The sequence below is a fragment of the Lacerta agilis genome, chromosome 4 (assembly GCF_009819535.1).
Source record: "Lacerta agilis isolate rLacAgi1 chromosome 4, rLacAgi1.pri, whole genome shotgun sequence".
Lineage (NCBI taxonomy): Eukaryota > Metazoa > Chordata > Lepidosauria > Squamata > Lacertidae > Lacerta > Lacerta agilis.
This window is the reverse complement of record NC_046315.1, coordinates 74,569,201-74,583,096: the sequence shown is the minus strand read 5'-3', so window position 1 is coordinate 74,583,096 and position 13,896 is coordinate 74,569,201. Positions and strand designations below refer to the sequence as shown.

The 13,896-nt window shown below is 41.2% G+C and overlaps 1 protein-coding gene across 2 annotated transcripts in view; it reads right to left on the bottom strand.

The window, feature by feature from the left end:
* NCK2 (NCK adaptor protein 2) overlaps nt 1-13,896 on the bottom strand; it is a 68,186-nt gene that overhangs the window by 16,506 nt on the left and 37,784 nt on the right. For both annotated transcript variants that reach the window (XM_033147652.1, XM_033147651.1), the window contains one exon: nt 9,850-10,091. In XM_033147652.1, coding sequence (XP_033003543.1) covers nt 9,850-10,075 — 226 coding nt within the window. In that variant the 5' untranslated portion in view covers nt 10,076-10,091. The remainder of the gene's footprint in view (nt 1-9,849; nt 10,092-13,896) is intronic.

Here is a 13,896-nt window from a genome sequence, read left to right as displayed (position 1 = left end):
GAACCAGTGAATATAAACACAAAACAACAGCAGATCTAGCAGCTGAACACCAAGTAAGCGAAACAAAGAAATTAACTCCAATCAGACGCTGCCAAAGGTCAGGGCAAATAAACTTTTAGGTGGCAGCTAAAAGAGAAGTAATGTAGGCATCTGACAAATATATAGTCTGCTTATAGTTTTTGTTTGGCATATGCCACCTGCATGTATGTTAACTGAGTCGGTATCATTATTCTCAGAAAAATTAAGCCAATTTTAGCTGCTGAAAAATGGCAGCAGAATGGAGGGTGCACGTGGGCACTCAAGATTATTTTCTAAATAGCTGTTATGAAATAAAGCTTTAAATACACATAAAACATTAAGAGCTTCAGTTGACAATCGGAAGCAAAAATATAAGAATACAAAGGGCAAAATGAAGCGAAACAAAAACAAAACTTGACTGTACAGACACAGAAAATGTTTGTGTTGTAAATCTGACTCTTCCCTGCTTCAGTGAGGATTACACCATATACTTCCATTTTCATTAGTTATCTATAGGTGTTAATTGTCAAGTGAAAAAGCATTTGGTACTCCGGCAACACAGAGGGCCAGGGTTAGACTTAGGTTATTTTGTTGCCTCGGGTGAAGGAAAAGATGGTTCGTTTGCTTTAAGCATCCATATCTTGCTGTTCATCCCCTCATTATGCAAGAACATTTCCTAAGGTTCAGCAGTGTCATGAAGTCATCCTGACATCTGGCTTAATCATCATGGCATCTCTTTTGAGATCTCTACAGAAAGCAGCTCTTCAGAATTTATCTGTATGTACCACACATCACAAGCTCTTTTTTGTTCATAGAAATATCTGTGACCTGTTATCTCTTTGCAAAATGCAAAGCCAAAGCATGACTGAACAAAACAAAACAAAAAAAATTCCTTCCAGTAGCACCTTTGAGACCAACTAAGTTAGTTCTTGGTACGAGCTTCCTTGTGCATGCACACTTCTTCAGATACACTGAAATGGAAGTCACCAGACCCTTAAATATAGTGAGGGAGTGGGGAGGGGTATTACCGAGAAGGGTGGTTGAAGAACTCTTATTTTTATTATGTTCACTTTGGTTTTGAATGAAGCACAAACTATAACTGGTACAATTAACTAACCTTGGTCAATTAAGACTTCTTTCTCCAGACTCAAGATAGGCAAATTAGTGCTGATACAAAGGCCTGAATATTAACTTTTGTGTGCTTTTAGAGCACTTTCCTCCCTTTACTTATGACTTTACCGATTTTTTTTAATTGTTGACTATCCAACAAAACCCCACACATATTCCCAGTTTTAGAGTGACAGAATCACGCTATTTCCAAGTAACTAATTTCTTAATGTTTCAATAATTTAAAATTTGAAGTTATTGCAAATCCGGTTTTACAATTTAAAAAAAAAGAAAAATTCATTTTTGGTGCAGAAAGCAAAAGAACTTCATTTTAATTAGTAAACGTTTTAAATAATGTCTATATTTTAAACTTCATACAGCAGCAGCAGTTCCCACACTACGACAACTTGCCACACTTCGCTCCTACCTCAGAAGCAGCTTGATGTACGTAAACACACAACTTTTTTTTAGCGAATTGACTGTCAAATAAAAATTACTCATTACTGGGAATTTTCCCCTTTCCCTCCCCCATTTGCTCCTATTCTTGGTTCCCAGGGAGAAATATGGCAACGTAAAGATCACTAGGAACTGAGGGAGTCTGAGGGAGTGGAAGGGGATTGCGTAGGTGCTGAAATGGGTCTTGTGCATAGTCAAGTGTCATGTGTTCTCACTGGCTGATAGATCTGTTATGGTGACAGAGTGCAACTAGTAGAGCAATCATGGCTTCAGCAAGGCGCTCCAAAATGCGACTCTGTCTCTGTAGCAAGGCAACTCTCTTGGCGAAGCACCGCCCAAAAGCAGCATCTGACTGCCTCATAGCTGTGTCCATCTGTTCACCGAACACTTGTACTGACATGCCTCACGGACCAGGCTGAAACTTGTCTGTCCTGAAATCTGTGCTCAGCTTCACATTTGTCCAGCTCATAAAAAGAGCTCTGACCACCCTATTTCCTGCGTCTGCAGCAACATTTGCTAAGTTCTTTGTGATCTGTACACAATCACAGTCTTCTTCCTGTTCCTCAGCCTTGCTGTCCTCTGTGCATTGGTTAATGGCACCTCTTCTAGCACTAACTCATGTTGTTGTGTGTGATTCTTGCCTTATAAATGTGGGGGGAGGGGAGGGTGAGAAGGGAACTGTTAGAACTCTCTTTCTCATGAGTTGTGTGCGAAATTATGCTGGGAGAGTAAAGTGCAATGTTCAGTTGGGCTTAGGGGGGATAGGAACACATTGGCAGTGGGTGTGTTGCCTCTTTGCTTGAAGTGGAGCTGGCAGGACCAGACGTTTCCTGAACAGCAGCATCAGCTATAGTGACCATTTCCCCCCCTCTACTCACGGCCTGAGAGCCAATTTGTAGGACAGGCCTTAGTGAGTCACATGTTCCTGGGGCAGCTGGAGTCTGGTCTGGTGTAGTCATGGAACTGATCAGGGTCTATTCCACCGATGCTGGTCAGAGATACCGATGCCAAAAACCACAATATAGAAGATCACCCTAGCTTCCACTCTCAACTGCTTGTGAGTGGTGACCTTCTTCCAAACATTCATTTTCTTCCAACAGTGGCAATTCCATAGGAACATCTCCTTGTTGGGCCAGACAGAAACGATATATCTTGGCGAGACCAATGTGCTAGTCCCTCTGCATGTGTGGCAAGATTCAGAGATCAATGAACTCTGAGTGCTCTTCAGATGACCAGAACACTGCGCTTACTCTCTAGGATGCCATCTGCTGAGAGCCATGGACTCTCATGATGGCACATCTGCTGGTTCCTTTTTTGCAAGGGAGATGATATTGTATCTCCCAGGGAAACACAGGCCTGCGAGCACTCCCAACTGGAGAACAGCCTTTACCAAAGGTGTCATCGGTTTTGAAGACGCTCGAACTCAGGACGAAAGAAAGAAACGTGCTAAGAGGAAGGCACACCTGGCAAATCCTCACCGTGATCAACTCCCACCTGGAAACCTACGTCCCCACTGTGGAAGGACGTGTGGATCCAGAATTGGCCTCCACAGTCACTTATGGACTCACTGTTAAAACCGTGTTTATGGAAGACAATCTTACTCAGATACAAGTGATCGCCAAAGAAGGATTATATCATTATCACCATCCCCATCATTTATATCCCACCTTTTTTTTGCCAAAAACATGGTGTACATGGTTCTCCCCTTTCTCATTTAATCTCCACAACAACCCTGTGAGGTAGGGTTGAGAGGCAGGGGCTGTGCTGAAAGGTTTTCACTCTACTTCTACTACGGGGTCTCGCAACCCCATATTTTTTTTAAGGATTTTTTTAATTAAATATTTTCTTGGTTTACAAAGGTGTGTGCAATGTCTCTCGTATTTTTCCATGTAACATTTTTACAGAACAATTTTGGCTGTTGAGACATTAGGGGGAGGAAGGGGGAAGGAGGTGGGTGGGATGGGGAGACAATGTTTCTATTTTCCTTAGTATATGTAGGATTTGGTGTCAGCGTCGTTTGTGTTGGTTCTCTGTTGTTTGCTTGTGTTTCTTTGGCGGTGAGAGGTCAGGATTGGCATAGGGTGTGATTGTTCATTTGTGGTTGGCTGTGGTGGTCTTTGGTTTCCTGTGTGAATGGGGTGGATGGGCAACCCCATATCTAAAAGTATATACAGGACTGCACACCTTCCGCATTTCTAAAACTTTCTCAGTTTTATCCACATGAAAGCCTGATTTTATTTCTTCCAGATGATTGCACGTATAAATTGTTGCTACCATTTAATAAGGTTAAGTTGGAATATCATTATAACCTGTTCATTAAACTTCATTGCTTTGCTATTTATCCCTGTATGGATGTTAGTAAGAAGTAGTGAGCTATGCCTGCTTTAGGTTTTCCTCTCCTTGGCAGCATGGCACCTGCAAGGCAAAGCTGTTTCTTGTGAGGACGGGGAGGTAGAAGAGTGGGGTGGGGAAGGAGCTCGTTTCCAAGCAGAGTTAGGAGGAAGTTCTTCAGGCAAAGCACCATTGAGAGTCACTCAGACTTGAGTGGGATTTTTGTTTCCACACTGCTCTTGCAGCCGGGCTCTATAGGTTGGCACATGCCTGGGCTGGGGCAGGCAAACAAACCACGCTGAAGACATGCCATATTAGGACACGCCACAGTTCACAAAGCAACAACAAACCATGGTCAATGGTTTGCATGATGAGACAAATCACAATTGGGTAAAAACCAGCTGTGTGAAGCAGCTCAACATCTTCATTCCAATATCACTCCATTTGACAATTGCTTACTAGAGATTTGTGTAATCTTTGCTTATCCTTTCCTGAGATAGAACTTGATAAATACATGTGTGTGAATCAGCAACTGAGAGCTTATGGTGCAGCAGTGCCATTAAAGACTACTGAAGAGAGGGCCTTCTCTGTGGCAGCCCCTAAATTGTGCACTTCCCTCCTCACAGAGGTGTGCTTGGCATCAACATTAGGCAGTTTCCACCACAAGCTCTTTACCTGGGTTTTGACACCATATCAATAGATAGGACCCACCATCCTCTTGTGAATAATTCACTTCCAATTGTTTTAGCTCCATAAAGCTGGGTTAGCTCAGTTGGCGGAGCATGAGACTCTTACTCTCAGGGTTGTGGGTTTGAGCCCCACATTGGCCCAAAACATACCTAGATTGCATGGGGCTGGACTAGATGACCCATGTAGTTGCTTCCAACTTTACAATTCTATGATATTGTAATTTAAACAACTGTAACACACTCATCTTTGGACCCCAAAGTGAATGGTGGGGTTGTTGTTGTTGTTGTTGTTGTTGTTGTTGTTGTTGTTGTTGTTGTTGTTATGCTTGAGCTAATGTCAGGGGATGTACAATCTCAGGCTTCTTGATTATTGAAGGATAGGAACAAATTTCAGAAATAAGCAAATGAATTACTGCATGCTCCACCTATTGACTGATATCTATCCATCCATGCATGCAATTTAATAATGCCAGTATCTAGTGATGAAGTCCAGTGTGAAGCAGCTCTCAAAATCAATTGGAAAACAAGAATCCTGATTTATTTCTGTACCTGAAACCAGATATCAGAACCGTTTCTTCTGGACACCTTGGAAACAGGCCCACAAAAACCAATTGACCAATAAAAATAAATGGGTGATTTTGAACTGAGGCTAATAAACTGTGTACAAAATGGAGGACCCTCAAATTTAAGGCTGTAGGCTCAAGAGTTCTGTTCGGGCAAAGTAATTCTCTCTAGAGTGAGATTTGTAAACATTTGGTCACAATCCTATTAACTCCAGACAGAATGGCCATGCAAACCAAGACTTAAAAAGGGGTAAGTGCACATAACAGGATAAAAAAGCCCTTTTGGGAAGGGTATAGCTTAGTGAAAGTTCTCAGACAACAAAGCCAACATCTAAACAAATGCTACATTTCCTTTGGTGGTGAAATGGGGAGGGGTGGCACCTGAGGCATCCTGGCTGCTAACAAAAGCACGTTGCTTCAAAAAAGGAAATAACTGACAGTTTCCAGCAAACTTTCAAACAAACAGGAAGCTAAGTGAAAAAAAAGAAAAACCAAGTGACAGGCATACGACGTATTTAACTTTAAACAATCATAAAACTGTAAAGACAAGAACTGTGAATATCTGTGCTACCAAATCCAAATATTGCTGAAATAATCACCACACTCAGTGTATTGGTGCATTAAGTGCTGTTAAAAGGCAGGGACGTCCTATTATCAACAAAGACTCCACAGCAACAATTAGAAACAAATTCCGGACAATTTTTTAAAAAATATATATATTTCCAAAGTGTTCCAGGTACGGTTAATCCTTGTGTTTTACTGTCACAATATCTGACAAAACCTACGGTCAAGATTTCAGAGTGCGGAAAGCCAGGAACAATTTTCACCAACACTATCTAGCTTTCAAAATTCATATCAAGCAATTGTCATTTATGCCCTCATGAACTCAAGGCTATATTTTGAGCAGGCCTCTCCTCCTAAGCCTGAAGCTAGTGATAAATGTGGTGGGCCTTCTAACCAGAGAGGTCACTGCGAGCATACAGTAGTGGCACAGTGAAACTCTGGCTTCCAGGCACAATTCATGAAACTTAGATTTGACCTATAAAGCATTTAGACCTAAATGGCAAGTGTACATAAAGGGGAACTTTCCATGGCTGACCTAGCAATTACAGAATTCGCTCCCCTAGAAGCTAAACCTATCTAGAATGTGGCTGAGCTGGATGGAGACAGTGAAGTGGGCAGGAACACAGTTCAATGGATGGAGCCTTGCCGTTTTTATCATTCCTTCTGTCTTGCTGCCCTTCTTCACATTTCTTAAAGACGCAAATACATGTGATCCATTAGGATCTCCATTAAAAAAGCACACACACAACCCAAGGAATTTATTAAGAACCAAATAAGACCTTAACAAGGTAGGGACTGCAAGAAGAGATTAAACCTTCCCTCACTTCATGGTCTTCCTTCTGCCAGCTATTAACTGGCATGGAGGGCAGGTGGGGAAGAAGATTGGTATCCTTCGCCAGTGCCAATCCAATTCAGGGACCAAGCAGCCACTATTCTTTTAAAAAAAGAAAAAGAAAACAGAGTAGATCCTAATCATGGATCTCCCGTCACATCTATTAAGATAAGGTAAAAGTTCACTTTTTTTTTTAAATTATCATTCCCAATTCATTGAAAGAGACATCTAAAATTGATGAAGCCATGGTTTATAAATAATTTGTAAGTTGCTTGGATGAATACACAATACTTTTTTTGGTACTATATATTATCAGTTTACATACACATGTTTGGTGAGCATTGGGATGAATGTACCTTTTAAAAAAAATTGTCAAATTTTCAGGAAATGAACTGAGAATGAAAAGGAAAAGAAGCTATGTTGCTATAAAGCGGCAAACAAATCTTCGCTACTGGGCAAATGCTGTTAATTCCAGCATTTGCTCGGTTTTTCTGCTTGAACAACTACCAACAACTACAATCAAAACACCAAACAGCACAATGTGTTCTGTTACATCAGCATCTAATTATACATCAGAAGAAACATGTGTCTGAAGCCTTACTACCTTCAAAGATATACAGCCTCGTTTTTATTAAATAGAACATGAAGTCAAGACCTTTGACTGACAAGGCACTGATCACACTTCATGCAAGACACTCTAACCTAAAAAAAATATGTCTCTGTTCTGAAACAAATTCACACTCGGTTGCACATCTACAATGGAGTTCTCACCCAGGCCCTGCTGGACTGTGTGCATGAGCATTTTGAGGTGGGCAGGATCTGTATCCCCATTCCAGGTTAATAGTTACCAACTACTAGGGCTAGATCTAGATCATAATGTAGTTTTTGCCTCACTATCAACAGGCAAAATTAAGCTGGTTCACTGAAATACCAGCCAGGGCTATGGGGGGTGGGAATGATATCTTAACTGGTAAAATCTCTTGCTTTGTGTCATCAAAAGGACACATTTTTTAACATATATTTTTATTGGTAGATGCAGGGGCATGGTGAATTCTTACAAGATAGGGGCACCATCTTTACAGGATTGTACGCACATGAACGTTGATGGCTGGCTGGTGAAGGACCCTGTGTGAGAGGCAGGGAAGGGAAGATTTCCTAAGGTGAGGGGGCTGGGAGAAGAAAGAAAAGCTCCCAGGTGAGAGGGTCCACCCGCTTCTGAGTGAGACTAAGATTGAGATCTACCTTGGAGTGAGGGCCTTCTACTTTCTTTGCTCTTCTTTGTTTTTGCTTTCAATTTAGATTAGTTTGTTTTTTTATTGTATTGTATAATGAAAAGATTCAATAAAATTTATTGGGGGAACTAGGAAAACTGATTATCATCACCCCAGCATCATTATCCTGTCTAGTTTTCCATTCTGCCAATCACAGCCAATTATGTGAAGCGGAAGTGGAGGAACACGGCAAAATGATATCAGAAAACTGCATAAGTTTGGCAACTTAGTCTAGTGCATTTAAAGCAAGCAATGAGTTGCATCATAAATTAGAAATTCCATATGAGAGAGAAAGACTATGTGTTTCTGGTACACATTCTCAAATAATCACATGAAATGCACCACCTCTCCCACCACAGATTTGCATATCTGCTCACTCATGTAAAGATAAAAAATTAGGTCTCCAGTAGGCAGTAACTGAATTCGGCAAAGGACAAAACATAGCAGCAACTAAATGGTAGTAATAAATATAGAAACATGGAGAGGAAGGAACACACAAACAAAAGGTATAGGATTATAAAAGACAGGCATCACTTAGAGGAGTGATTTCCAAGGCACCATGGTGTGCCATGAAGGGTGGTCAGATGTGCTGCGAGCAACAATGGCACCTGCCCCTCTTTCCTTCCCTCCCTCTTCTGATGCCCTCTTATGCCTCTGCTTCTCAACAAAGGTTGTGGGGGGAAGTTCAGAGACCAGGGGTGGCAGCAGCGGCTGCCCAGAGGGTTCTCAAGGAGAGGAGGCTGAGGGAACACTCCATAAGGGAGGGTGTTCAAAAAAGGGTGAGGGGCTGCCAGCTATGCAGGTGAGGGGTGACATAACTGGACTCCTGAGCCCCACAGGGGTACCGCAGAAAGAATGTAGTTGGTCAAGGGAGTCGTGGACTCAAAAAGTTTTAAAACCTCTGACTCAGAGACACAATATTTATCCTCAAAGTACAAAGCAAGAACTGCTCGGCTTTTTCGATGATCACATAAATTAAGCAAATGCCACTTATGGTTAAAGTAGAACAAAAGCGGAAAGAATTCCTGATGTAGCAATTGGAGGATAAATGGAGATCATTCAACTCTCGCCATCACTTTGGTACAAGGCTAGAGAAAATTCAGCATGCTATAAAACAAAGCCCAGGAGCCCACAGGCTGCACCACACGGAGGTAGCTGAGGAAGAGATAGAGTGGTATTCAAGGAAGTTCAACTCAAGAGTAGACTCACTGAATGAGCACAGCTAAGATAGAATAGACCCACTGACATTAATGGGCCCAAGTATAACTTAGTCCAATACCACTAAAAATTTTCAGATGAGTCTAACAAATTGAAAGTTACCATGAAAGGAGACCAATCCAGCTAAAAATCAGGATCACCAGTCATTCTTCTTTAATCAGTGAAGTCCCCATGAGAAATTAAAAAATAAAGGCCATTAAGAGATAAAAGCTTTTGTAAATTTCACAACAACTGCCCATGTGCACGACTCGACATAAGTACTGTATATTCTGGCGTATAAGACTACTTTAAAATCCAGGAAAATCTTCTCAAAAGTCAGGGGTTGTCTTATATGCCGGGTGGAGAATCTGCGGTTGAGTATATCTCAAACCCTATATTTTAATTGGAAAAGTTGGGGGTCGTCTTATACGCCGGAAAATACGGTATACCAAAAAAAACCCAAAAAAAACCCACAACACAACACAATCCAAAGTGTTGGCGCTACCAGTACACGTGACGTATTTTAAAGCCTTTCTTTTTGTAGGGGAAAACAGGGAGTGTGGCGTGTGCATTCTTAAGAAAATCTGATAAACAGATTAGAGACAAAAGAAAATTTCTCTCTACTTGCATTTCCTCTTGATAATACAAAAATAGCTTCTTACAATAACGAATTCTCCACTGCTTAAAATTATGAGCTCCAAATTAAGAGCAAATATCCACACTCCTTTTCATATGCAATGCTGACATGATGTTCACCCTACAGGCGTTTTAACATAATTGGTTTCTGAAAAGAATTAATGCAAGACTCCAAAAGGACTTACCCAATGTGTCTTTCAGATTTTTAACCAAGGAACCCTTCTTCAAGCTGTTCTTCCTCTCAACATAATTTGATGGCACATATCCTGTTTTGTTGGCTGCGTTTCTTACCCTCCACCATGTTTTGGAATCATCTAACAGCCAGAGGCGCTCATTCTTCTTTATGTCAAGTTCTTGGTCCTGTTGTGCAGTGTAATCCCACTTTGCTATAACAATAACTTCTTCTGTCATCTTTCATGGAGTCCCTCTGTCATGAAACAAATACATTCATTGAAAAACTGCACATACTCCTCCGTTTCACCATTGAAGATTGAAAACATAGAGCAAGCTTTAAAAAGTAAGAACATCCTTGCAGAGCAAAAACACTACGTTTCTGATGCAGCACTAAACTACATTCCCGTAGAATAGGTCCAGATCAGCCCCTCACCCTTTTTCTGATCTGCTTCCAACAACTTTGTGCACATGTGGTACAGTCTAAGCAGAAATTTACCTAGCCACCACACAGTTTGACTACTTCATGATCCTGCCTCAAGGATTCTCATCACACTGCATCTAATTTGTTGGTCTGCAATTTATTGCAGATGCTGGAAGTTTAGTTTCATTTTAGGGGAGAAGAGATTATAAACTTCAGGAGGATGTGAAGATTAGAATCAAGACAATGAGATGCAGAGTGAAAGGAAATACAACTTAAGAACGGCAAAACCAGTCATTTTTGTTTTAATGAAACTCCCATAATATACTACTTGAAATCTAACCTGAACAATGAGTGTGGATGAAATATTTTGCTGAACTTCTCTAATATGATTGCTCATCCTTTACTATCCACTGCTTGAATGAACCTGTGTCATTCTTGGGTAGGTTTTAATCGGTTGCTGATGTTCCCTTTTAAAGCAATACAAAGACTTAAAATGCTCCAGAACAATTATCCTGATCCAAAACTGTTTTCTTTTTTTCCAAATTTTGACAAAAGTAATAATCAAAAATAAATAAGAATAAAAATGTGCACCCCACCACCGAGACTGTTCCATTGTAACTATCCAACCTCCCAAAATTTCAATACCTCTTGCGATGGTTTGACCCCTTTCCGTTTCAACAGTACAAATTCTACAACCACCCTCCATATCTCCTCAAAATCATTTCTCCTGCATATTCCCCATCTTACCTTAATGGCACATGTTAATTTATCATTAATAGCTATATCCCACACCTGTTTATACCATTCCTTCATTTTATATTCTGCTTGCCCCTTCCACTTCCTAGCTATAATAATTTGTGCAGCTGTCAATAAATTTGTGAGCGAGTCCTTCATAGCCTATAAACCTTCCATCCCATCGTAAATTGATAACAGTGCTACCTCAGGACTTTTGGTCAGCTTTAACCCAGTGATTTCTTTTGTCTGTTTTCTTTCATCTTAGAAGGAACACATAACTCACAAGAGACGAGAGTGCCAATGAGCATATAGAAATCCTCACCCCATTCATGTTACAATTGGTTTTCCCCAGCTAGGATAGCTCATTACAATTTCTTTACTATACAGCTAGTCAGCATGTAGATCCCTTTGACCCTCGCCCTCTCTCAAAATTCTGCACTCCTAATCTTCTACTGAAAAAACAATGCAAAAACATTTCTGCAACCTGAAAGGGACTTTTAGAATGAGGTGGTGCAACTCAACGCAAGGGCTGATAAGATCTCCAAAAGAGCCCCAAAGAAACAAGTACTAACTGTTTGGCCTACGGCAAAGAAAGAGGAAACAAGAGGCAGGTAAAGATGGGAAGTATTTGGAGCAAGAAATTGATTTAAGGATTAGTGTTTAGGATATTGTTCGTAGGCTATATAATGTTTATCTTCATAAGGAAAATAACCTTCTACCACCCATGATGGTACAGTGGTACCTCCGGTTGCGAACGGGATCTGTTCCAGAGCCCCGTTCGCAACATGAAAAGCCCTTAACCTGAAGCGTATCTGCGCATGTGCGCAGCGTGACCCGGCACTTCTGCGCATGCGCAAAGTGCCGCACCCGGAAGTAACCCGTTCCGATACTTCCGGGTTCAGCGCCTTCGTATCCCGTGACGAACGCAACCTGAAGCAAGCGTAACCAGAGATACGCCTGTACTTCACTTGTGGGGAAATTCAATAGGCCCGCTAACCACCAGATCACATCACACAATTGGCTTCTGTTGACTCTATGCACCTAAAATTAATATCCAGTTTCGCTTATAGTCCTTTTGCTCTGTCTTGCAATATACTATTGCTGTGTAATAAATGCAAGAGGAAGATCCAAGTAACTGTGGGGTCATTCCACGTCATGTCAACATGGGCATGTCACCCACCACCTCGGATTTTGATGAAACTTGGTGTACACCCTTCCCTTATGGTTGAAGGAACCCCCCTTAAATCCCCCCCATCTCATCCTCTTATTGAGCTCTGTGTAAAATTTCAAAGAGATCATTGGTTATGGGGAGGGTGTACATGTGCTGAGGGTCTCAAGAGGGACAGACAACGGAGATTTCATGAATCATGCTATAAAATTAAAACCGTTTGAGATAGAGGGGGGGAAATTAAGGGGGTTTCTTTCAACCATAAGGGAAGGGTGTACATCAAAATCCGAGACGGTGGGTGACAAAACCCTTGTTTTTTGTGTTGATTTGATGTGGAATGACCCTGTGACTTATCTTTTCAAAAGCAGAACAGATGTACTCAGCTCGCCTCTGCCTTATACAGGTTTTGGTGCCACTCAGTATTTTGTTGCTACAGTAATGTTCTGTAAGTCTGCAAGCACCTCCTCAATTAAATCTTAATGTATTAACAAATTGCAGAAATGGGCTCCCCATCACGCCTAGCGACATCAGCCAGACCCCCATTCCTGCTTTCCTGACAAAAAGTTTTAATGGACTCAGTAACACCTTGCGTTTCAACATAGCAGCAACAAAACTATCTGCTCATTGAAGGAATGGATCGCAGAACAGCAGACAAAACAGCTGTACTCTAGGTAAAATGACTGTTCTAGTTTTTAGGGTTTCTTCCATGGGAGTTATGCAGAGCTAACACACAGTAATCACAAAATAGTCAAACCACAGGTCAATGAAATGACCTGGCCACAGGGAGATTACAATTGTGCCTGCTCTGGATCCTCTTACTGTCAATACACATTTAGATTAATTTAAATTATTTTGAACATGGGAAGCTGAAATTCTCCCATTAACAGCTATACCGCCAGCATGAACAGTTGCTAGGTTATCCCCCACCCCCGTAAGAGCATCCACTCGCACGACCAAAACAAGCTTAACACGAAAACAAAAACAAAAAGCATTTTGCGTATTTTAAAACAAAACTTTTTAAAAAGAAAACAAGTTGCAATGTATCATAGCACTCTCAGTTGAACCAAGGACACATAATTGTTAACCTGAGCAGTCAGCCACATTTGGTCACTGCCAGAATTTTGTGATGGGAAGTGTGCCTAGTCTCCAACATTATTCTCAGCTTTGAAGGTGCTTGCAGAATCAATCCACAAGCTCCTTTTTTGTGGCCCCATACAATTGCTGTGCCACCACATTATGGACCAAACATATCTGTGGACATATTCCCTTTGACCGGATCTAGCAGAGATCCTGACCTGAACAAGCAAGAGTGTAGTGCAGCAACACAGAAGACTATATACTACAGGGATGGTAAAGCAATATTAATGCTTTGCTGCTACTACTGCAAAGTGACTGGGCAAAAATCATAGAATTGTAGCGTTGGAAGGAATCCCATCAAGTCCAACTCTCTGCAATGCAGGAATATGCAGCTGTTACCTTACAGGAATCAAACTTACAAGGATAAGGTCCCAAATTTCCAAGTGATGCTGGTATTATTCATTTCTGGAAAAGGCACTCAGCTATGAATGTCTACTTAGTCATATCAGCACACAATTTTTTTCAAAGTTAAAGGCACAGTTATCAATTTATGCAAAAACAGGCCAACTCCAACCATGACTTGGAGAAACATGCCACTAAAAAGGTAAAGGTAAAGGACCCCTGACAGTTAAGTCCAGTTGCGGCGCTCATCTTGCT